Source organism: Pituophis catenifer, unplaced genomic scaffold, assembly GCF_029215685.1.
Source record: "Pituophis catenifer annectens isolate HBS135680 unplaced genomic scaffold, rPitCat1.0.hap2 SCAF_6, whole genome shotgun sequence".
NCBI classification, from domain to species: Eukaryota; Metazoa; Chordata; class Lepidosauria; order Squamata; family Colubridae; genus Pituophis; species Pituophis catenifer.
In genome coordinates, this window is record NW_027256886.1 from 7,682,491 (window position 1) to 7,709,588 (window position 27,098).

General features: G+C 38.0%; 1 protein-coding gene across 1 annotated transcript in view; it reads right to left on the minus strand.

Moving 5' to 3' along the window:
* ATP11B (ATPase phospholipid transporting 11B (putative)) overlaps positions 1–26,505 on the minus strand; it is an 86,227-nt gene extending 59,722 nt beyond the window's left edge. Inside the window, exons 1-3 of the mRNA XM_070944873.1 lie at positions 26,187–26,505; positions 2,634–2,750; positions 1,687–1,776 (exon numbers count right to left, since the gene is read on the minus strand). Of these exons, the coding sequence (XP_070800974.1) occupies positions 1,687–1,776; positions 2,634–2,750; positions 26,187–26,213 (234 nt within the window). The 5' untranslated portion in view covers positions 26,214–26,505. The remainder of the gene's footprint in view (positions 1–1,686; positions 1,777–2,633; positions 2,751–26,186) is intronic.
* Between the last annotated feature and the right edge of the window lie 593 nt (positions 26,506–27,098).

Genomic DNA, 27,098 nt, shown 5'->3' on the forward strand with positions numbered 1-27,098 from the left:
ATGGTTTTCTTATTCATCTAGCAAATGTTGCAAATTAAGCTGCTTTTCTGAATTTATTTCATAGCAGAAATGTAAAGAGTTCAAATATAGGTCAGCCAAAATAGTGATGAAGCTGAATGTAAAGAAAAAAATCAAGCTAAAACACATACAAGCCTTACTGATTAATTGAGCTTGGTACTTAACTGTTAACATTTAAACACTGCTTTAAACACAGAACTTTCTTTGGCTAAATTCTTTCCATTGAAGTTTTTAGACAAAAGAAACTTTAGCACAACTTGTAAAATACATAAGTGCAAATAGAGAAGAAAACTAAACAAAAATGAGTAACAACTATTTTCTGATTACATCATTGTATGTACGGGAACACTGAATAATGAAAGGGGAAAAAAGCATGTTTTACATGCAATAGGTGAGTGTCAGGTGATTTTTAACAGTTTTATTGCAACAGCCACAACATGGATTTCATTGCAACTTAGGCCTGAGGCAACATTTGCAAAATATATAAAATGTAATACATAAATGGAACTAAATACTAGTAGTTTATGCAATACAGTACACAGGATATACAAAACACATCTGAAGAATACATTGTTCAGTCCATTCCTCAGAACAAGATTTTGTATCACATTTAGAAGGAGTTAAGAACTGCAATCTTGTCACATGCAGAGAGATTTAAGACAGATTTTCCAATGAATATCATAATTTCATATTTCTAGGGGGATTTTTTGAGAGCCTGTTCTTTCGACAGGGTATAAATAAATCTCTCTTCCATCCTGTTAGCTTTGGATGACAATCAAGTCCATGGGTCAATCCTATGTGTCCCACCTGCTGTTACAATACTATTGATTGATTATGTGCCATTAAAGCATTGCGGACTCTTAGTGATCTCATATATATATATATATATATATATATATATATTTACAATACTATTACAGCATTTTAAATATCTGCTACCATCTTGTGATGGAATTGACAGCAAAAATCAATATAATCTCAATAATACAAGCTCCAAGTGATAGCTAAATTTCAGATTATAGTACTGACAAGATTCCAGGTAGGATGGAGGCAGCAAATGATCACCCATCTGACCAGTTAATAAATAGAAATATAACTCTGATGCTTAAATTCCTCCAGGAATTCACTTTCAGAGATTAAATTCCAAATTAGGAAAGGTCATTACTGGTGACTTTAGCTCATGATTTTAACAATATTGCTAATTCATATCACTATGCATTTGTTTTGCAAAATTGAAGCCAACTAATGTTTTCTCCCTATCTTTCCTTAATTTGTAATTGTATGTGGGAAGAATAATCAGATGAAATGCCAATTTACGGGAAACCAGTTTTCAAAATATATTATGTATAATAGCTAAACTACATCAACATTTTTAACATCTCTCCTTTCGAGTGAAGAAAACATGTTAGTCACTAGGAATAAACCTTATGAAGCAGATCAGCTAATGTCTTATGAAACCACAGAAAAACATGGATGAACATGTCTAGATAATGGCAGTGCGGCATGTCACTAGATATAAATGAATTCTATCTCTTGAGAATAAGCCACTATTTGTTTCAAAAGTCAGAAAAATCAAGCTTTGTGCTCAGTTATATTCAACATGATTTTTTTTTCAAATCCCTCATTTCAATTGCACATGTTTAAGTAGTGTTAAATTATCTAACTTACCTGAACCAAAAATATTATAAGAAAATAAAAATTGGCTATTCTTCTGAACTGTTCAAATAAATTTTTGGGCACAAAATTCCACACAGTATACTGCAAGAGAAAAAAAAAAATTGCATTTAAAAACTGCTGAAGTAATTCATTTCAAATTCAATCATTTTTTAAAGAACCGGATATTCTGCGTTTAATATTCTACAAATGTTAACAAAGCCTCTTTTCGAACATTCATATCAGCCAATTAAGTTCCATGTTTACCTTTATGTGTTAAATTTGCAACACAATACTGAAATTCATTTAAAAAAGTGAATTAACTGACATCTGATATTGGGTTTCCTACAATGTAGGAGAAGTTGTATTCATTTTGATTTTAATATAGGTTATCCCCAACTTACAACCACAATTGAGTCCAAAATTGCTAAGCAGGGCAGTTGTTAAGAGAGCCATTTTAGCCACGGTTGTTAAGTAAATCACTACAGTTAAGTGAATCATGCAGTCATTATGCGAACCTGGCTTCCCTCATTGACTTTGCTGGTCCGACACTCCCTAGGAAGGTTGCAAATGACAATCCCAGAACCCCAGAATGCTGCATCCACTGTAAATAGATGCTGGTTGCAAAGCACCCAAAGTTTGATTGCATGACTGTGGGGATGCCGTAACAGTCATAAGTGGTTATAAATCACTTTTTAAAAGTTTTTTTATAACTTTGAATAGTCATTTTAGAACATTTTTTTAGTTAAGCAAGCTTTTGAAGTATGATGCATCACAAAAACGAATTTCATAATGATATATAAACGAACTAGTTTAACAGTAAGGCTCATAAAATGCCCTAATCCTATTCAGATACACATCTGAGAGTTGCTTTTTTAAAAATGTTGATATATCTTGCTAAAATTTATCTTGAACTATTGCATTTTATAAAGCATATGTATAGGTGTTAAAATTTCCCATACCTTAGAGGAGATTATTCTGTTTTCTGCAAACTTCTGAGGAACATAATGGCCATGCTGGGGAAAACGATTTGCAATATAAATAGTTCGGTTATCACTCTGATGTGGTGGGTCAAAACCCTGAAAAAAAAAAGCCAAGAACATTATATTACTTATAGCTGGATCTCAATATTTATAATACATTTTAAATCTTCTTGATATTCTCACAATAATTCTGAAAAATAAAATGTCTCCTTATTTTGAATGCATGTTCTTGGTGAAACAGATGAAAAACAAATAGCTAAAAAGAATCAAAAAGTAGTTATTTATTTGTATCCTGCCTTTATTTTTAGAAATAACTTAAGGTGATGATCATATCCAACACACTTTCCTCCTCCTATTTTCCCCATAACACCAACCCTGTGAGGTGGGTTGATCTGAGAGAATAACTGGCCCAAAGTCACCTAACCAGCTTTCATGGATAAGGCAGGACTTGAACTCACTGTCTCTTACTTTCTAGCCTCGTGCTTTTAACCACTAGACCAAACTGACTATCCATCCATCCATCTCACCCAGCAGGGCCATCCATTGCAGTTGGAAATTATGCCCTCAGTCAAACTGCCTACTAGATTCTGGGGAAAACAAAGGCTACCACTGAGAGCATTCGTCACCTGGGGTTGACTGATCAAATCCATGCAAGGGAAAGCAGAGGCACCACCAGCATATTGAAAAGCAACCATAAAATGTTCTGACTTGGACTGAGGTTTATGTCCTCAACCTCCTATTATGTTGCAAATGCCCTGAGATAAAAACCAGTGTGTGATAACCTCCTGAGCCACCCCAGTCTATGCCACATAAAGGACAAATTAAAATCTCCCAGAGCTGCTGTATCTTAAGACCCCCACTGCAATTGAGACAAGTAACCCCGTTAGGGATATCGCTGTACAGCAGGAAAACTGGTATAGCAGCTAAAAATACAAATGGTCTCAAGAGCCCAACTTCACCGTAAACAACCCAACATCTGCAATGTAAACAACCCAACATCTGCAATGCAGAACGTCAGTCTTACATCTGCCCTAAAACTGTGATAATTGGTGACAAACTAAATACCTAGTAAATAAACGTCAAGTTGGGATTTTGTAAATGACTACAGACTACACTGGAGCTTGGATGAAAACTTTACACAGCACTTTATTATATCCTCACACACACCCGCCCCCCAATGTGAAGTTATTGCCTTGGCTGAGCAGGGTTAACTTTTTCCTCCTGGTCCTTAGGACTTGGCTTAGCCACATAAGCAAGCCTTTGGAGATCAATCCTTACTGTTCTTGAAGTGTCAGATAGTCCTCGTCTCTCCATCCAAAAATTCTTGCACTCATTGGATATGCTGCCTCAGCGTGGCTACACCTTTTGTAAATACAGTCGCATAGCAAAGTCGCTGCCAAGTTCTTGGCTAGGTTTCAAGCTCTGTTCTAAGAAATGTTGCTGTTGAGCATCCAAGTTGAGCTCCAGGCAGAGATCAAGCAGGGTTGACTGCTTTCCGTGGCCGTGGTCCTCCTGGCAGTTGGATAGCAGCAGCCCTGTTTATAACCTGTAACTGTTGCCCAGATGTCACTTCCCATTTCCTCATCTATGTGATGCATCTTCCTCTTTTTTCCCTTGTCACATACTCTCTGGGTAGATTGCCCTTTTCTGGGCTGAGGGCCCGAGTAGAGTAAGGTAGGCTAACCTGGCTACCTATGGACATCAGCAGTTCTTTGAAAAGGTCAGAGTGTCACTCAATTAGCCAGCTGTGGAGGCTGTTGTGCCAGTCAAACAGCTTGGTGTGGCCAACGGACTAGCTGAAATACCATTGTGGGAGTCCGTAGGGGAACATCTTTGCTGGTCAGTCTGCCTCACTAAGTAGGCTGGTGGGGAGGGGTAGATTAAGTGCTTCTTCCTTGGGTTTCCCATTATGAGGACCAGACCCTCATAACTCTTTTGATATGGGCAGGAGGGATGAGCTGAATCTAGCCTTGGAATGCGGTGCCTGTTTCTACCTGCCAGGGTTACTCCCATCAATATTTTCCAAGGTGCAGCTACACTCCTTTTTTCCTCATAGTGCATCTCAGAGATAGGAACACTCACATGTGAGGTCATCCAGATCTCGGATGAGGGGAGCCTTGCTACAGGACCTCTTGGCATTAAATAGCCGGGGATACTTGGTGGAAGATAAGGTATGTTGTCATTAGGTGAAATTAGTTCCTGGCAAACAGCTCATCTTGAAAAAAAACTGCTGGCTTCCCCTCAAAGCTCATGAAAGGTAGGAACCAGGGGAAATGGTGTAGGTGGTGGTGTGATAAAAGGGAAGCTAAATGGAAGAAGGAAAATACTTGTGTAAGATTGAAATTAACAGGTGGAGTGATAGTATGTCTAATGCAGAGTACATAAAAGGAACTAAAAACAGGACTTTCAGATCTCTTGCTCAAACCTGACGCTTCTGAGAAAATATCACCAAGCTGCTAACACCATAGAACTTTCCGGTCCTGTGTTTTTCAAAATAACTTTTAGTATCTGAGGAATAAGGAAGGAGGTAGAAGAAAACCATCCAAAAAGGTGATCTCTCATCCTCTTTTGTTTTTTTTTGTCAACATATTGTACATAAGTACCAAACTATTCTTTCTCCTTGCAGTGCACAGAAAAGAAGAAATTGTGACCAACTGGCTCGGAATCTTCTATTGCTAGGACCCCCAATTATATGGACAGGGTTACCAACATGACTGTAAATATCTCCCTTGGTGTTTCCCAAGCTGAATCTACAAAAATAGATAAGATGGGGAACTGTCATCTAGTGACAATTTAAAGACCAAAGTGAAGTCCAAGAATGGTTCTTTACACCAAACAGCTCTTAAACTCTTTCCTAAAAAATAAAAATAATTGTAGTGATTGTAGGGTGACAAGTAGGGGGTGGTGGGTAGCATTAAGATAAATCTGTATGGTACTTTATAATGTTTTTATTTCCTTATAAGTAAACTTCTATGGCTCCCTCTCCCTACCATAACCTGAGCTGTTCCCAAAATAATGAAAAAATATAAAACCATAGCAACTTCCAGTGCCCCAAAGGTAATAGGCTACCACAAAAATAGCATTCCACTTTATAGATTCACTTTAGCCCAGCACTTAGGCTTTATACTGGGTTAACAACCAAAACTTAAAAGATGCTGACTGCAATCCAAGTTCTCCTTTTCCTCAAGTTCTCCAATGGAAGAATTGGATTTGGCAGAGAAATACACCCCAAACAGCCAAAAAATAAAGAAAGTCATATTTTCACTATGCTTCAAGATCTCATGATTTCCAACTTTCTTACAACATAGAGCCAAATATCAAAATAACTTCACTCATCTGACCAAGAGCTCACTGCTTGTGCAGCCTTGTGCAACGTAATTCTCATTCAGAGTTCTGCCCATATTATTTTACAGAACTTTTCCAATGAATAACTCTTGTTTCACCAGCAATAGTTCTAGTCCTAAAGAACATCAATGCAGGCTGAAGCACATTTCTCCCCTCTCCAGCAAATGTACTTGCTTAGCAACAGAATCAGTAGATACTGCCACCAACCCCCAAAAGTCTGCTGCCCCTACATTTGCACAAAGCTAAAAGTAATATTTAAGGTAGGGATTTATAGGCAGTAATACTAAGGAAACGGCTTTTTCCCCATCAGAGTGAAAGTGGAAAGTAGCAGTGAAAATCCAGCTGAAGTGAAAGTGGGAAGAAGTGCCAGAGAAGGATCAAATTTTCCTCTTTCCAAACCCTGCATATTTTTCCAATGTGATACTTTCTGTAGAATTAAGCACTCACTGTCTTCTGTATAATCTGATCCAATTACATCTAATTTACAATTAGAGAAGACTTTTTCAATGGGGTAAAAGCCAAGAATACACAGACATTGATAAAATCAGAAGTCTGCACTGACGCCATTGAGTCCAACCTTCCCCTAAGTGCTGCAATCCAAATTAACACATTAATTACAAATGAGCTTTTAATTCATTTGTAATTAATGGTAATGTAATTGTTACATGGTGAACTGAAACAAGTTAAAGTTTCCTTAGATTTATACGATTAGGTACAGAGTATTTGGGATCCAAGTGCTGAATAGCACAGACTGCAATAACTTCTCTAAACTTGCTGTAACTGAGTAACACCAAGAGCCTTGGTGGCGCAGCAGACTAAAGTGCTATTAAGTAGCACCAGCTGCCTGCAATTACTGCAAGTTCAAATCTCACCAGGCTCAAGGTTGACTCAGCCTTCCATCCTTTCGAGGTAGGTAAAATGAGGACCCGGATTGTGGGGGCAATAAGCTGACTTTGTATAAAAAAGAACACCGCTGGGGGGGGGGGCAAAACCCTACTAAGCAGGTATATACAAAAGTATGAAGGCTATTGCTTAACGCATTGTAAGCTGCCCTGAGTCTCCGGAGAAGGGCGGCATATAAATCGAACCAATCAATCAATCAATCAATCAATCAAGAATGAATGAATGAATGAATGAATTGAACACATAATGAGGCACAAATGGCTATTATCCTACTTTAGACACATTATGCAAAGACCCAGCTCTTTGGAAAAGGTTCTGATGCTGGGAAAGGCGGATGAAAAGAGAAGACTACAACCAGGAGCAAGGTGGATGGATTCAATTACAATCAGTGCATTATTGGGAGATTTGGAAAAAAACAACAACCCAAGTTTAGGGATACAGATAGTCCTCAATTTACAGCCACAATGAAGAACAGAATTTTGGGGCTAAGCAAGGTGGTTAACTGAGCTACACCTAATTTTATGACCATTGGCCACAGTCATTAAGTAAATCACTGCAGTTATTAAGCAAATCATGTGATTATTAAAGGAATCTGACTTTGTCTTTGCTTGTCAGAAGCTGGTTGGGAAGATCGCAAATAATGATCACATGACATGCAACTGTTGCAAAGTGCCTGAATTTTGATCGTGTGAGCATGGGGATGCTGTGATGGTTGTTAAGTGTGAGGACAGTTCATAAATCACTTTTTTCAGCACTGTTGTAAATTCTAACAGTTGCTAAATGAATGGCTGTAAATCAAGGACTATTTGTAGATTATTCTAGAGATAATCTATCTATATGATTGCTAGAAGCCTTGGTAGTACAGTGGTCTAAGGCACCCTATTATTAAGCTGGTTATTAAGACCAGCTGCCTACAATTACTGCAGGTTCGAATCTCGCCAAGGCTCAAGGTTGACTCACCTTCCATCCTTTCTAAGGTAGGTAAATTGAGGACCCAATTGTGGGGGCAATAAGCTGACTCTGTATAAATATACAAAAGGATGAAGGCTATTGCTGAGCACATTGTAAGCCGCCCTGAATCTCCGGAGAAGGGCGGCATATAAATCAAATTTAAAAAAAAAATGATTTGATGGCACATAATCCATCAATTAATCAACAACACAATCAGTGCAAAGAAAGTTGCAGCTAAAAGAATTGAAGAAAACTGAATTTATTTTTCCAATCTAAACTAACGGAGATTCAAACATTCTTGGCCCATCAGACAAATAGAACTGATAATAAGACTAGCATTATCTTAACTGGAAGATGTATGCTGTTATTATCTTTATTGGCTGAATTCTCACAGTGCACTAATTCATTGTGGGGTTTTTTTGTTTCATTGTTTTTTTAAAAAATCTTAAATAAGCTTAGTTAATGATAGTTTGCCATGTATGAAAATAGTCAATGACAATGTTATACAGGTGCTATTATTTCAAATGAGCTGACCTCACTTAGACTGTACATAACAAAATCTGTACTGGTTCCAGCTCTGCTTCAGAGGCATTAGTTCTGGAAACCATTAATCTAAAGAACAGCACAGTCTGGGAGCTGGTTTTGCCTGGTCAACAAGAGAACATCTAGTAAACAGGATCAAGTCTACCTACAGATGTAATACAAATAAACTATGCGAATGTCGACTGGCATAACCTGGATTACTCTAATAAAGAAAGCAACTATTAGTCTAATTGGCATATGGTCATACACAAGTAGAGCATAATTAACATCTTTTTCTCTTCTGATCTTTACAATAAGTTCATAACATGATAGGGATTTGGGGAAATCTGCTGGTAGCAGAAACGACTGCTATAATCAGATGCCACAATTAGATTCCATATAATCTAGTCATTAAAACAGGAATTTTGTGTCTTATCTGAGAGACAGCTTTCTTTTTAAAAGTTTTTAAAGCTTCTAAGTAAAAGAGAGACAACAGACTGCAGACAGCAAGTAGTAAGATGCTTACTCTACAAGTACAGTTCTGCCTAAAATCTGCTGGGCTTCATATTTCAGCCTCAAGGACATAAGGAAAGGGATCTTTATTTGTCTTCCTCACTTTCAGCAGAAAAACATGATCTCATTCTTTTGTTTTATTCAAGAAGATCCTTCTGTCAAATAAACCAGAAATTAAGCAAAGTGGAAGAAAGCACTGGGTGGAAGGAAGAGAATTTAATTATAACTAGGCTACGTTCATATGTCAATCAACCCCTCTTTCAATCATAAATGCTCTTTTTTAAAATGGCAGCTCTCAAAAACAATTTTAGTGGAAAAAAGACAAAATTGACCTTATATTCCCCCAAAGGCTTTGACAAATCAATTCAAATCAGTGTTATTTGCTGGCCCTCAAAGGCCTTTTATACATGCAGTTAAAAAGGCACAGTTAAAGAAAGTTAATCAGAGGTACAAATTCAAAATCAGATATAAGGGCCAAAAATAGATAACAGGTTATTAACCGAAGATATGGATGAGATGCTCTGTCCTTTTCAAATGTTCCAAAAGCCCTTTTTACTAAAACTCAAAACTTGTTATCCTTACTAACCTGTTAGTCTCACTGAGTATCCATACTTGCAGTCTCACTATTACCATCCCGCCATAAAACTAAGTAGAATGATATTGAGCAAAACTGATTTCTACCTGTAGCCATAGCTAATGAAAAGAACAAAGGATAATGTTAAATGAGAAACTCTCCTCAGCACTTTCAAATTCACTAATCCCCAATTTTGTTTTAGAGAGGCTCTTAACATTTATAAAGAAATATATTTGTAAATATAATGAAAACTGTAAAAAGGAACTCTTGGAAATAAAAGCTCGCTTCTTCATGTTACAGGAAAAAAAAAAACAAATCCACCTTTTTCATGTATGTGCATTTGGCAAAAAAAAAAAAAGTGAAATGTTGCTTTGTTACAACAACTGAAATGTTGTGACATGCTTTACACATAACCTCATTTATGTTTTCCTCTGGACTCGTCAAATTGCAGCCCTAACAACCAGCCAAAATGGCCTTTCATCTGCTTTGTTTGGAGGAGGCGCAGCAGAGATTCATCAATCAAGCAGCCCTTCTTGATTCCATCTGGCCTGCAAAGATAGATGGGGTGGCAATGGGGTTGCCAATGAAGGGGTGCCCTAATGGGAGGGCAGGGCCATCTCTCTTGACTCTGAGGAAAAGAATTCAAGATTCTTAAGAAAGGATTAAAATGTGCCAGGATAAATGGGAGAAGGGGTTTGTATACATAAACAAGAGATACAGGATCTGGGGCAACATCTAAGAACTGGGTTATCTCATCATTCTGGCACAGACCCAGGTAGATTTACCAGTTTGTCCACTCACTGCTGTTGCTGAATGCCTTACATCGATGACCTCATTGAGAACATGGGTTGGCTTATAACACTGAATCGTGGGCAGAAGAAATGGATGGTCCCAGATTTAACCAGATTATTGCCCATTAGGTATGCTTTATAGCAGGAGTCTCCAATATTGGCAACTTTAAGACTTGTGGACTTCAACTCCCAGAATTCCCCAGCCAGTATGGCTGGCTGAGCAATTCTGGGAGTTGGAAGTCCACAAGTTTTAATCTTGCCAAATTTGGAGACCTTTGCTTTGAAAGGATTAAGGTAGATCACAGAGCCCTGCTGAAAGTGGGAGGGAGAACATAGTCATCTACATGAATTATATTTTTCTTACTGGGAAACTGGTAAGAAATTATTTTTTTTAATTTACATGTGCGAACCTGTTATTTATGCTGAGTTAGAAGAACAGGTAAGATTGTTGGTTTGCCACCAGTTTTATTGTCCAACAACCTTTATAAGAATGAACAATGATTAATTGTTCTAAATTGTGAGGAAATTTCTCCTTAATTCTAGGTCGCTTTTCTCCTTGATTAGTTTCCATCCATTGCTTCTTGTTCTGCCTTCAGGTGCTCTGGAGAACAGGCTGACACCCTCTTCTTTGGGGCAGCCCCTCAAACATTGGAAGACTGCTATCATGTTCTTCTTTTCATAAAACTAGACATACCCAATTCCAGCAACTGTTCTTTATGTGTTTTAGTCTCCAATCTCCTAATCATCTTTTTTGCTCTTCTCTACACTCTTTCTAGACTCTCAACATCTTTTTAATATTGTAGCAACCAAAACTGGATGCAATATTACCAAGCTATTACAAAATGGTATTAACACTTCATGTGATCTTGATTCTATTTCTCTGTGAATTAAACCTAGGATTCCATTGGCATTATTAAGAATATTATTAAAACATTAAAAAACATTATTTTAATGTTTAACCTTAATTTACTGTTTGAAATTCTAATGTTATTTCAATTGAGATGTTATTGTTAGAAGCTGTAAAAAGCATTGTGAGGTGATAGGAATATTAATGGAAAACATAATATGTTAGTGCTTAATTTTTAGAAGTTATATTTATTCTGATATAATTTTTTTTCTGAACTTCCAAAGAGCTTATTCTGAAACTGAGCTGGATCACATCGGAAAGAGTTAACCTATGAGAATAAATTTATGATGCAAAGTTTCTGACCCACAAGATGATAGTACTCTGCAAAGCTCTAAACACTTTGCCTTTAAATTTGACTGAAATGAAATGCAAAGCATGCATTTGGTAAGATAATAAACTGTACCACACCCAGGTATCGGGATAGCTCTAAATGATATTTTGAAGGAGTACAGGATCAACAACTGGAAGTCACCCAAAATCTAGAATAAATTATTGCTGAAAGTGTACATCTTCAGTTGCAGTATTTAGGTGCTAAATTTTGGGATGTCTAGAAAATTGATGATCTTGATAAATTTACCTACAGTCCAAAAGTTAGCACCAGGTGGAATCGCAGCTTTAGTTTCAGCTTCACATTACACAGTATAAGTAATATAACAGAGGACATCCTCCTGGACACATTCCCAAAGCCCAGATGGAGCCAAATCCACTGAGAATGCTTCTGGATAAATTACTAGGTGTGCATTTTTATACTGAAACTCATCAAATAAATCCTGTAAATAATTGATTTTAATCTAGACTGCAAATTCCTAATTAATGATATTGTTTCACAGGTCCAATATGAACTTTTTTTTTTTACATTGTAGAATTGGCACTTAGTGTTAGCTATCCTGGGACTGCAGAGCTGAAGGGGTAGCTGGACTTTTATGTAAGGGTCATTGTTTTCAAGATATTTTCATTTTTTAAAATATATATCTTTGCCTTGTTGTGTGAACCAAAATAGGGAGAATATCTAATATTGCTATCCCTGTTGTACTAAAGCCGTGAAGGGGAACCTATGGCATGTGTGCCCAAAGTGGCACACAAAGCCATGTCGTCCGGCACGCGCGGCCTTGATTGTCTTCTGGGTTTCTGGCACACATGCACGTGCGATGATCAGCTGTCCTTCACGTGCGTGGCAGTGCCGAAAACCGGTGTGTGCATGTGCACTGGCCAGTTGATTGTCGGGTGTGCATGTGAGCCAGAACAAGGAAGTTTGGCTTTTCCGGAGCATGATCCCTTCGCGTGCACGGCAGTGCTGAAAACCAGCCTGCACATGTGTGCTGGCCAGCTGAGCGATGGGCACGCATGCACACTAGAACCCAGAAGTTCGGCTTTTCCAGAGCGTGATCCCTTCACATGCATGGCAGTGCCGAAAACCGGCCTAAGCATGTACGCTGGCCAGCTGATTGTCAGACGTGCATGCGTGCTGGAACCCGAAAGTTCGGCTTTTCTGGAGCATGGCCCCGACGAGCACAAGCGTGTGCTGGCGCGCGTAACATTTCTGCACGACTTGCCATCACTATACTAAAGGATCTAGTTCTGGGCTATCCAGAAAGACAGTAATAGGCAAAGTTTTTAAAAATATTGTCCACTACAGCAGCTGGTAGGCCCAAGGCGGTGGCAAATAACATGAAAATAGATTTGAGACTGAATGTCTGGAACACAATCCAAGCAAAGGCTCCACTTTTGTGTCAAGTGTAGTGTAATGGTGAAGGTATTTGAAGGTATTTGAAAAAGACAAGGGACTCCCAGACTTGGGACTACTCTCAGCCACAGCAGCTCACTGGGTGACTTGTATCTTTCTTTATTATCCTATCTCATGGGAGAAAGATAATGTTCAGCACCAGATAAAAGGAAATCTTATTATATCAATAACAATATGGTGATACTAAAACCTTATCTGTTTGTCTATTCTATTGGTACCCAAACAGTGCATTGTATCACAACAATTTTTGAATCAAGGTCCCTGAAATCCACTAAGTTAAAGAACACATAAAAAAATCTGGGACCCATTAGTCCTGTGGAACTGACATTTCCACAATGTCCAGAGCAGTTTCATTCACAAGATTGCGGCCATTGAGCATCCTCATCCTCATGGTCATGTGATTGTGATTCCGACCTTCCCTGCCAAGCAGTTTTCCACAAGCAAAGTCAATGGGGAAGCCGGCAGGAAGTTGGAAGTCACTTCTTGCTCTCAGCTGCTTTTTTGCTCACCCTTGAGCATTCCGTTTGTTACTTAAGTAAATAATGACTTATTACTGAAGTTCCTTTGCAACTGCAATTATTTTTCTATTTGATACGTGCTCTTCTTAGATGACCACAGGACCATCCAGTACCAGGATAAAAAAATATATATGTTCGGCTTAAAATGTAATGTTCATTCTGGTCCCATCAAACGGCATTACTTTGTTCTCTCAAAGAAGGTCCCAATGGGTCGTAAGGTTGTCTAGTTGGATGCAAAAATAAGTTCCCTTTAGGCCCACATCACACATTTGTTCAAACACATGACAATTTGAAATGTGTGTTTTAAGTAGCTGATATAAACGGCTTGATTCTCAAAAGATTTTGGTAGCTGTAATGTTCCAATTACATGTTACTCTGAAGCTCCAGGGATCAGAGGCCACTGCAATTGATGGAGCGAAGCCAGGCCTAGCTCCATCCATACTCAGAAGTTGGCCATCTGTTCCACATAAATGATGCAACAATGCTAGAATCTCCAACTGAGAAAAACACTGCCATCTGTAGATTGCCAGACATTAACATTTTAGGAAGTCACTAGAAATTTCAAAACTAAACTCCAGGGCAGTTTTACGTTCAAATACCTGTGAAAGAAAACTAAGACTGATGTAACGATACCACAGAAAGTATGTCTTTAGAAAAACCACTATATGAAGATTTGAATGTCACATGACATTCTGGAGGAGAAAACAGGAAAACCATAACACAATAGCTACATCACAGAAGTAAATCACAAATGCAGCCAATATCATGTGCGAATTTTAAACTAAAGTAGAGGCAGACACTGTTCCCAAAAGGTGGAGGTGATGCAAGATCTTTGATTTTTCCAGCTATCCAACGAAGTTACTAATTGCTCCCTTATGGAACACAGAGAGTTCTACCAACCAAGACAACTGAACATATGTGATAGATCTCTTTTGCAAACAATGATCAAATAAGAATGCTCCTGATCCAACAATCTGTTTTCCCTCAAACTTTCTCTTTCTTCAGGCAACACTAAGTTGTCCGCTTCCAGTTTGAAAAAATGGAGGAAAAAAAATCTGCTCAGACACTCATCAATGTTGAGATCAGGATGCCGGTCCAGAGTGAACAAGTCACATTTAGAAACAGACTAAAAAAAAGACTAAAATTGAATCACCAGTATGTTGTCCTCATAGTATGAACAGCTACTTTTCTAGACAAATGATCATAACTTATCATTTAAAACAAACATTCTTTAAATAGCACAATAGGCTGTGTGTTATTACACTGCCCTTCCCTATAGATTGAGGAATCACCAAATAATAGCTGGAAAAACCAAGATACACCATCCTACATATTCTAGGATTACCTAGAAAATCCAGTAATAACCACATCTAAATTCTGTAAGCTTTTAGATGCTTGAATATATGTCTTATCTTGTTTGGTGTGACTCCCTTCCAAATGACTCACATATGGGCTTCCACTTATATAAATACTCCTGACTAACTGGGTCAGTTTTCACAAAGAGAGGAATATCTAACTGTTTATATTGTTCTCTAAGTTTCTTTAGCTGACAAAGACACTGGTTTAGTCCTCTCACGGTAGATGCTTTAGAGAAGTTGCACAAGGTACTGCCCCCCAAACTATATGTCCCCTATGAATTTGAAAAATATTATTTTTAAGAAATGACAGTTGCTGTATGACATGTTTGCTAATAAATATGGATGTGGGTATTTTCACTTTATTATCCATTAGTGACTTTGACTAAGAGTCCAAACTAGCCATTTGTTTACTGAACATGCACTTGTCTCTTAACTTATTAAAGGAATGCAGCAAGACAGAAAACCAGTTTTGCTTCTTTGCTCTCACTTTTAGTTACCAGGTGGCTTGAATATATGTATTATTTTGCTTGCTTATTTTAAGATAAGCTTATCTTGTTTATGACTCAGCCCCTCCCCCATCAGCACTAATCTTCTGTGTATGACACAGAGATCTAGTGCTTTTTTTTTTTTTAATTTGATTTATATGCCACCCTTCTCCGGAGACTCAGGGCGGCTTACAATGCGTTAAGCAATAGCCTTCATTCTTTTGTATATTTATACAAAGTCAGCTTATTGCCCCCACAACTGGGTCCTCAATTTACCTACCTTAGAAAGGATGGAGGGCTGAGTCAACCTTGAGCCTTGGCGACATTCGAACCTGCAGTAATTGCAGGCATCTGATCTTAATAACTAGCTTAATAACAGGGTGCCTTAGACCACTGTACTACCAAGGCTCTTTGCTGACAGGTTTCACTTTATTGTTCAGCTTCAAGAAAAAATAAGTTTCCAGTCTGTGCAAGAGATGAAATACTAAACCTTCCCATTCATAATTTTTTTCAGAAGCAAACATCTAAGGTGTAACTACTGAAAATAGGAATACCAGTAATACGTAATTTGTCTCTGACTCAATCTGATATATTTTGGTATGTCTGCTCTTTAACTGCTAATAGCTATGGAAATTGATTGTAGATTCTGATATAAGAATGCTCTTGTCTCCAGAAGCCCCTCTGGTTTTTTGATGAAGATAAAACAGACTGGAGGGAAAACAAGCTCTGTTTGGGTATTAACTGGCCAGAATCATTAGCCATATAGCCATATTTTCTTATTGGTTTAAAAAAATGGCTGAGTTCCCATGGTTTGAACCAGGGCTGTGGAGTCGGGAGATAAATGTTCCGACTCCGACTCCTCAGTTTTTTGTACTTCCGACTCCAGGTACCCAAAATTTCCTCCGACTCCTCGACTCCGACTCCACAGCACTGGTTTGAACTATAAACAGTGAAGTCACAAATAGATGGCTTTATGCTAGACTACAATAAAATTGAAATCAGTTTATCAATAAACAAGGTAATTACAATTAAAATTACTCTGTGAACCCAGTCTATGATTGTTTGCAAAGCAACAAATCAAAACCTTCTATTTACATAGTCACAAGCCACTAATAGTTTAAGTACTCCCATCCAGAAAAGAGCCAAGCTGTAGCATGCTGATATAAAAGGTGATAAACCGAAAATTCCAGGAATCTGGACTACAGTGGAATTTTATCTGAATCATTGGATATCTACTATGTATATCTCAAGTACTTTATAGTAAAGTAAATTTGTGGGGGGGAGGGGTTCCCAAGGAAAACATACAAGCAATTCTATAAGTGTCTGAATTTCCAATACTTCAAATCTTAGATTATAAAGCTAACAAAATTGCCTTGGGCAGTTGCTGTCAAACTATTCCACAGGGATTACTGTAATAAAGTTTCCCTCCAGTTGAGCTCAACTCTGACGATAACCTGATCATATCCATGTTGTTTTTCTGTATTGAAGAAAAACAGGATAATCCAAACTCTTGTTAGCTGAACTTTTGCAGAGGAAGGCAGGATAATAATAATACACATTTCAAACCTGTTTTACTAGTCTTAATAATATTATATCGGGAAGTTGACTTAAGAACAGCTTCAATATAACCTGTAGGATTTTTGTGCTCCTATGGCACATTATGAAACTCCCACATCGGAGAGAGGAATAAACTGGCTCCTTCACTACTGATAAGCAACACATGATTTCAATTACACAGCACTACTTATCTCTCTCAGTGGTAACCTCTCAATGGTACAGGTAGCATTCTCCCCCTTCCAAGGAAGGAAAGGTGAAGTACTGTATGATTTAATGTTTCTTATTTATGCTTAGAGATAAAATTGCATGTGGGATTAAGAATCTGAACAGTATATGCCTATTAGCATTCCAGGGGAACTCAATGGCAATGTAGAGGCTGGTTTGCATATATGGATTCTGGCTTAGTCTGTTGTGTGAACCCTATTATTATAAAAAGGGATGATATAGTATTATATAGATTATAACATGTTATATATAAAAGTTGTGCTCATCCAGATATTGCTGACCATCCTAACTCAATCTACTAAGAACAAAACGTGAAGAAATGCAAACTCTCTACCACTGGATTTTGATTGAAACAATCTAATTTCCTCCTTCCCAGCCTATTAATGTTTTAGGAGCAGAAGTGCTCGCAATCATATTGGGTCTCTTCTCCAATTTATTCGTCATGTTTATTTTATGACTCCATTACAATATTAACTCGTAAATCCCCTCTGGCTGGCCTTATGCACTGCATTAAAAAGAATAACTTTTAATTTCATTAAAGGCATATGTATTTTGCTCTGGGGAATATTAGGATTATTTAAGGTAACAGTTGGCATTTCAAATCGAGAAAGGAAGAATAGATTGGGGGTGCATTTGCTTTTTGTTATTTTACTTCAGATTACAATTTTGGCTCAATACAGATAGGAAAAATTTTTAATCAAAAATTTGGGGGGGGGACTTGTATGATCATGTGACAGTGATATTATACTGTAATAAAGCACAGGCCTGCACACATACACACAGGGATGTTATTGGTTGGCTTTCTGGCATTCTCAAGAAGGGATCATTAAACCCACCCCCATAATCCTACTATGTTGCAACTTCCCACACTGGGGAATAAGTGAATCAGTCTTAAGGTTGTCACTACATCTTATTTATTAGATTTTATTAAAAGTAAGCCAAGGTGGTGCATATATCTAATACTCTCTTTCCTCCTGTTTTCCCCACAATCAACAATTCTGTAAAAGATGGGTTGGGCTAAGAGTATTTGTGTGACTGGCACAAAGTCACCTAGCTTTCATGTCTAAGGTAGGACTAGAACTCCCACTCTCCCAGTTTCTAGCCTGGTGCCTTAACCAATAGACGAAACGAGCTCTCATTCAGAATTAAATGCCATCCTTCCTGCCACCCAAGGCTGGTGCTGTACTCCAGAGGAAAAAATGGAAAGATTCTACAGCTACTGTTCTTTTCTATAACATTGGAAGTGTAAGCCACGTTAGACTACTTCTCTGTCAGAATGAATATGCTAGAACAATGATAAAAGTTATTTATTATACAAGTTAACAATTAAATAACTACAGTAGTTTAGAATTGAAAACACACTAAGGAATTCTGCCAGCGCCAACAATGTTATTGACATACACACTTACACAAACATAAGCATATACTAGAGATAAACAGTAACAAGGAGAAAGAACAGTTCAATCTAATTCATAATAAACATATTTGCAGTAATTAAATATAGTCCTACATCTCATTTTATTAATCTTACTACACAAAAAATGCTGCCTTCTACCTGAATTATAGCTAGCAGATCTTGTAATTTCAATTGTTGCCTTTGTTATTGTATTTGGATATTGTAACAGAATATTCTTATCTGAAAAGAAACTAGTCACACTGTGCTCTGAAAGATTAAATCAAAGCTTATCTTTCTTCCATTGATAGCAGGGAATGCTGAATGTGGCATGACTGTGACTTACATCTTCTCAATCTTAATAAAGAGTAGATGAAAACGTCTATCGATCAAATTCATGACAGGCAACAAAGATCAATAACTCTGGGCCTATCTATGACAACCATGGAGTGGAAGGAGTAAACAGTAAAGCCCATACATTAACCAATAAAATGAAACACAAGCAGATATGTTGTATGTCCATTAAAATAAGAGAAAATAATGCAATATATCTCTAGGAAGGTGAGTTGATCATATGGAGTTGAACATATTTTATCTATTTTTGCTCTATCTTCATTATTTTTATGAGTAACCCAAAGCAGTGAATATAGATAACACTCCTTCCTCCCCTGTTTTTCCCATCACAATAACCCTGTGAGGTGAGTTGGGCTCGAAGTGAACAGTTAATAGGAAAAGATTAAAATGCTTATCACAAAAATATCATTTGGTAGCACCCAGATTTTTGCAGTTATATATAAAAGTAAGCATTTGCAAGTTGCTGTTACAATCCAATGAATGGTGAAAATGTTACAGACCAATGAATGGTGAAAATGGAAGTACTACAGATAGATTTGTGGAAAAATTAGGTGATATGTATGAATTAGTGAAAACAAAACTAAGTTATTTGGCCATTTACAGGAACAAGCATGAATGAAAGTGGTGACTATCTGTTTAAAGATAAATCTGTTTCAAACATGGTTTATTTGTATTTAAACAAGGAAAGCATGATTTTTTTTTCACTATTTGTAAGGACAGATTGTTAGGATTAGAGGAGATAAAAATGATGAAGAGTCCTGACAAGTTGTTATTTAGTATACAGTCAGGAGTGACTCTTCAATGAATGTGGATATGGGAGAAAAAAATTAAATTAAATTAAAAGAAATGAGAGTAAAAGCAGACAGACTGGAGGAAAAGTAAATACTATTCCCATTTGAGGAAGTATTAATAGACTAATCTGAGAACAGCATGAATGGGCATATGGAAACAGGAAGTAAAAGCTATCTAGAAGAAATTGAAAAGAATTATGTTACCACACAAGTGTTCATAGTTTCGCTAATGGGAAATACAGAAAAGGATACTTACTAGAGTGACAAGGTGGAAAAAATATATGTAATATATGTAAGAATGACTGCTGCAAAAATATGGACAGAAAAATGGTTTGTACAGAGAGAAAATGATATCGGCAATAAGGTCAAGGAACAACTCTAAACAAAATAAAAACAGGTTTGGACATAGGTAAAAAGGAATAAACAAGTTTTGAGTTCATTTGGTCCACCTGAATTTGCTACTGAAAAAAATACTGGATAACATAATTTGGAGGAAACAAAAATTAGTTTAGAGAATAAAGTCACTTGGCAGTGAAATGGACAGCATAAAATTTAATAATAAAACCATTTGTTCCTTCCTGCTCATTTGCTATTCATTCAACTTATTATAGAAAATGCAAAACTTCCATATTCTTGGCAACTCTTGTTATTTGTTAAATCTTGGATTTAACCCACTGTGTGCAAAATCCAGATAGAGCTATATTGTGCTGACAAAAATATTGAAGGATTGATTAACAAGATTTATAAGACCACCCAACTCAAACAGAGTGGGTATACAGTATGAAACACAAAAATAACCTCTCCCAACAATACAGTAAACATACAATATATAAATATAAAATAATTGGTAACCCAGCAGCATAATATAAAAGAAGGCACAGCTTGAGGATGTACAGTGCTGATACTTTTCTTTGATACAGCCTCTCTCTGGCAGACTCACAGGGCCTGAGTTTAAGCACAAGTCATTGAAATAGTACTAGTGCCAGAACTGTAGGTTGAGGTGGGGTGTGCGCAATGGAATGATCTTGGCTGCAGTGAGTTATCATAGCCTGAAATTTCTAGAATACGGTACTTGCTATCTTTCCATTCAGTTGTAACAAACTATTTGGCATTTAGTGTTTGGTATCTAAACATGGCTAGGATTTGCTAGAACTAAAAGGTTTACTTGCTTTAAGTAGCAGCTAACACCTGGCTGACCTTAGCTAATCTTGAAAAAAAAAAAACCTTAAGTAGGATTGCTCTAGGTTAATACTTAGATGGGAGTAAAGTCCCATTGGTCTATCAATTCAACCATGTTACACTGGTCGTTGTAAATTTAATCTTGGTTCATAGTGATTACACTAGAACTACAGCATGATAGCCTGCCTACTATTAAAAAACAAAGAGATTAAATATGAACCAGTCCTTGAAAAAAAAATTCAATACAATGGTAATGTTGCTATAAAGAAAGAACACTTTGGACAGCACTTAACCATTCTAAATACACCTATCTTAACACCATACTTCCTTTAAAAAAATAATTTTATTAAAGATAGGTATATAAAAACTAGTAGAAACTAAAAAAAAAATAGTGCAAAACATAGAATAAAAAATGTAGCAAAGGAAAAGAAAATATATAATTACTCTTGTCAGAGTTATAAATTTTTTTAAAACTTATGATCTTATCTTAAAACACAACCAAAAATCTTTTCATCCTATATCTCGTTTTCATCTATAAACCGATTCTTATAACCTCATCATTCTGTCCTAATCAGCAAAAGTCCACTAAGGAAGGCAGAAATAACAATATAACTGCTTTAATCTTGATCAAATAAATCCACTTTATATTCCTTCCTTTTACTTTTTACAGTTTTGATCCTTAATCCCTTCAAATAAAATCTTGGAGCTTGTTTTCATTTTTTTTCTTTGTTCCCTCTCACTAAACCCTTCAGACCTTTAACAGATCTCTTTTGTAGATCTACTATAAAGAGTCTTATGGTTTGCAATTTGTACATTCCTTTCAGGTATTAAGACATCAGCTGGTTTCATTTGTGTATCCAGGGTAACATCTTTTTCCATGTTAGTCTTACAGCCTGGCATGTTCAAATCCACTTTCAGATCAGTCCCAGCTCTGTCCGGCAAAACTTGTTCCTCTTCCACAACATCTCTTAAAAGCTATCTATCTACAATTGCAGATACTTCTAAGATTAACTTCTGGAACTATTGCTTGCAAATAATCTCACATATGTTCAGTGTTATTTTGCTCCATTCTGTGTAAATAAGTCAAATTTAATTATAGTCTTTAGTTGCCTCTAACTCCCTCTAGTGTCCAATGTTCAAATTCTCATTTTATCATGTTTTCTTTAAAGAATGTAAAATGGCATTTTCCCAAAGGAAAGGATTCCCACAATTAATTTCAAAATCTTTATTTCAAATTAATGTGGACCCTAATCTATTTAAAACTTTCAAAAATCAACATTCCAATCCCTTTTGCAAGCTTATTCCAAAAACATTTTCTAATGTTGTTATATTTTTTTAGAATATTTTTTTTTGCTAAGGATTAAAGAGAAGTCACCCAATGCATGTTATCAGACTTGTCAATTGAAAGATTAATAGTAGAAAAGCAGCTAAAAAGCAATTTCCAAAAGTGATTTAAGAATTAGGTTTGGCAGAACTTTATGTCCATAAGGCTACATTGTGCTTGTGGAGCCCCTAGACTCTCAACGTTTTCTTTCATGAGCCAACTGCAGAAACCTCAGTTCCTACAGTTGACTCACAAGGAGCAGCTATCTAGAGTACAAATGGATGATCTCACGATCTCTCCTTTATCTGGAGAGGTTCTGCTGTCCAGAAAATGCTGTCTAGCTGATCTCATTGCAATGCCATCTCTGCTTCCTCAGAGATGTCTAGTTCACAATGAATCCTTACCATAAGCCCATTACCTTCATACACACTGAAAATTTTGTATAGATGACTAATAAATGAACACATACAATTAATACTTAGGCTAATGTAATATAACATTTTTCTTAAAAAAAGTTAATTATGTAGGTTAATAGCCCCTTCTAGAACAAAGTTTCTCATTAATGAGACAAAAACAGTCTTTTTACAAAGAGTGCTAAATATATCTAACAGCATATAAATACAGGAAGAATGCATATGTCTATTTTTTTTTGGTAATAAAAATAGAGTATTTTCTTTCCTAGAATACATTATAAAAAGTGAAAAGTGCAGTTTATAAAAATTACATCTCATGAATCATCATTCTGATCACAACTAATGAGAAAAACAAAACAAAAACCCAGTGAATAATGCAGCGATATAGCAAACACCTAAGATTAGACTAAGCAGCCTTCCTCAGCCTCTTTAAAAATGATGGGACTACAAATGTTCAGACCACTCAGCTAACTGCAAATTCAGGGTCTGTACCAATCTGCAGAGCATCAGACTGAAGAAGCTCATTTCCTATTTTGTCATTTTTGTCTGACCCTTCTGGGGAACTTTCGGATTATCGTATTAGGGAGCTATCGAGTGTTAAATCCTATCAGCAAATGTAATTAGCATACATGGAAGACGAAATACAAATAATCACAACCATTACTCAACTCTAATCAAACAGTGGAAACAATTTAATCTAAGGCTGTCTCCTACAATGTATGAAGTGAATTACCAAGCCCCATGGGGAAAGAAAGCCTTTGCCCCCTAGGTATGATAAACCGTATTATACCAAAACCAGTTTGTCTCAATCAAAGCAATATATGCTGTCAAGAAAAATTAATGCTAGCGGCATTTCAAACAAAATACTCTAGAGCCAATTTGTGAAAAGGACTCTTGAATTATTGCTAATGATATTCCAGGAGATGTTGAATCACTAAATGCCATTTAGAGGTATATTATATTTTTCATTTATCTATAATGAACTTCTCTGAGCAGGTTATATAAGGAAGTTTAATCCTGCTATGAAAGCCAAATCACATACTATACTGTTGTAAATGTAATCAAGTGACAATGAACAAGCTATTAAAATTGGTTAGACAGATCTCAGGTTATTTGAAGCATTTTTCTTCATTTTGTTGTAGTAGTTTATACCTTTCTGATGCATTATTAAATTGTATTGCTCATTTTATGGATGATCTAAAATAGAATAAAACAGAATTCTTTATTGGCCAAGTGTGATTGGACACACAAGGAATTTGTCTTGGTGCATACCCTCTCGGAGTACATAAAAGAAAGGATACATTCGTCAAGAATCATAAGAATCACTTATGAAACTTAAGAACCATTAAGAATGATTCTTAAGAATCATTAAGAGTCACTTAATGATAGTCATAGGGAAACAGTCAATATAAATCTTAAGGATACCAGCAACAAGGTTACAGTCATGCAGTCATAAGTGGGAGAAGATGAGTGATAGGAACGATGAGATTAATAGTAATGCAGACTTAAAAAAAAGTAAAAGAGCGTTTCTTAAACTTTTTTCTCTCAGGACCTCTTCCCACTTTTAAAAAAATGCAGAGGATGTCCACCCCCTCCCCACGAGCTTTGGTTTATATTGGTTATATTTGATATTTACTATATTAACAATTTAAATTGATGTATTTGCTATCACTGCCGCTTATGAATGCTTGAGGGGATTTTAATATTTTTCACCATTAGCTGGCAAATAATTTTAATTTTCACAGACACAAGATGGTCTTGGGGGGAGAAGATAATTAACATCAAGGAATATTTACTTTTACTTAAGGGAGGTCCATATTTATGCTCTCATTCACTTTGTGTTATAATACTGTTACCTGGATGTGCAAATATCTAAAAAAAACTTGCCCCAAATTGTTTTAACATTTGTTCTAAAATGCAGGAAGGATGTGGTTGAATTTTGAATCACATCTTATTTGTCTAAATGTTTTCTAAGCGTTAGGAAGTGAGATGGAGCTGGGAGTTACAGCCAAAGATAAAGCAAATAACGTTCTGCCTCTTTAGAAAGATACAGCCAAGAGGAAATGATTATATTTTTCCCAGCATATCCGCCCACTTTTATTCCAAAACAGATGTGCTGCTTCTTAACAAATTGTAGCTCTGCTATGCCTTGAAAAGACACCATTCAGGATTTTAAAGTAAACCACCAGCATTAATTATCACAGGCAGAGGGCTAGTAATTTTAAATCTAACATTTTTGTGGGGAGGGTGGGGGGAAAGAAACCACAACAAAGCCCAGAAATCATAGATGTAGCGCTAACCTCAATGAAAGGAGTAGAAAAATGAAGAGCACCCATTCTGAGACTATGGCACTGCAAATCCACTGCACTTTGGAAAAACACCTTGAACAAGCAAAGGTCTCAGCTGGCCACAGCTTGGCAACTTCCTTCTCCTCCCAGAAACCAGCTGCTCCCAATTTAACTTTCTTGTAATTATCAGCACAAACCTCTTTCACTCACCTGCCACCTCTAAACAGTACCCAAAAAAAAACAAAGTTTGAAGATTACAGGTAGTCTTCGATTTACGACCACAATTGAGCCCAACATTTCTGTTGCTGAGAGAGTTTTAAGTGAGTTTTGCCTCATTTTACAACCTTTCTTACCACAGCTGTCAAGTGAATCACAGCAATTGTTAATTAGTTACACAGTTGTTAAGTGACTCCGGATTTCCCCATTGACCCTTTGCTGATCAGGAGGGGATCACACACACAACCCCGGGACACTGCTTGCAACCGTCATAAATACGAATCTGAACGTTGCTCTCATGTGACCTCCTGGCCATGTTGCCACGATCATCAGGGCTGGAAAAAACGGTCATAAAGTCACTCCCTCCCCCAGTGCCGTTGTAACTTCAAATGGTCACTAAACGGACGCTTGTAATTTGAGGACTACTTTATACAGGACAGCTACCACAGAAAGACTGGATGTTTTGTTAATATGATTTATTGGGGTTAGGGATTTTCTGTCTTCACTGTGAAGTTGCATTGTGTTGGGGGGGGGGGGTAGCGGTGCACTGAAGGAGCTCAACCCATCTCATTGCACATATGTTGTGCACTGACAATATAAAGATATTATTATTAATTATTATTATTATTATTATTATTATTATTATTATTATTATTTACACAAAATGACAATATACACAGCAAATGAGATAACCATGCTGGATGATGATGATGATGATGATGATTATGAGGAGGAGGAGGAGATTGCAAATATCCCAGCCAAGAGCACCAAATCCTCCTGCCACGAGGGACTTTTTTTGGGGGGGGGGGGGGAAGCAAAGGCAGCTCTTCTTTGCTTATAGACCGGGGCCACGCGGATCGGGAACGAAATAAATTGAATTAACTATTTTTTTTTTTTTAAGAGAAAAGCGAAGTCCGCTACGGGCCTTTCAAACTCGTCTTCGGGACGTGTTTTTTGACACTTGCGGGGCCGAAGAGCAGCTGCCGAGAAGGAAAGCGCAGGAGTCCGAAGCTGCCCCGTCAGAAACCCCCTCAGGAGGGCCGAGAACCGGGATGGGTGGGTGGTTGGTGGGGAGAAAGTTGAAGAAAAAGAACGAAGGGACCTTTTTTTTTTTTTTTTTAACCCGCCCTCCCCTCCACCAGCGGCCCCTTCTCGGCTCCTGGAAGGCCGTCTCCACCTACCAGCTGCTGCCGGATCCAGCGCAACATCCCCTCGTCCGGCGGGCAGGTCGGCCGGCCGGCTCCCAGCCTGAGGCGGCGGCGGCGGGCGAGCTTCTTTTCCCTCCCCGACCCGAGAAAGAAAGGCGCCCCGTCAGAAAAACCGGCGCTGCTGCTCTTGCTGAGGAGAAGGAGGAGGCCGCCGCCCTCTTTCGCAACCGCCGCTCCCCATCGGCGCGGAGGCCGAGCGCCTTCTTCCCTTTCAGCGGCGACGCGGAAGTCCGTCCGCTAGCGGCGACTGCAGCGGCCGCCGCCACAAGAAACCTCGGAGCGGCTGACAGACGCCCGCCATCATGCAAACCCGCCCGCCCGCCGCCTTCGCGCGCGCCTCTCGCCTCGCCCGCCCTGTCACCGAGGGCCGGCCCCCTTTCCCCCCACCCGCCCCCCCCCTCCTCCTCCTCCCGCGGGCTCGTGAGCGTCAGGAAGTGACGGAAGGGCGGGGAAGATAACGGGGTGGGGGAAGAAGAGGGAGAGCTGGAACCCGCCAATGGAGAGCGTCCCGGGGAATGGGTGGGAGGAGCCAGCGAGGGGTGGGGCGAGATGTGAGAAAAAAGGGTGGGGGTGGGGGGGAGAAGGAGTGGCACGTGGCAGAGCGGGGAGGCGGGAGAGTCTTTTTGAGGAGCGGAAGGAGGCTGTATCGCTTCGGGTTGGGGTTTTTTTTTTTTTTTCTTTTCCTCCTTCGCGAAGCGGGTAGGGGAGCGGAAGTGGGAGAATCTTTCGGGGGTGGTGATGGAACGTACCACTTTAGGCGGCCCTTCTGAGGAGGGGGGGGGAAGGATTGCTCGGTTCCCGCGCTTTTCTTAACCGCTGGCGATTGAAGTAATTGAAGAGCGGGGTGGGGTATCTGCTAAAGGAAATACTTACCTCCTCCTCCTT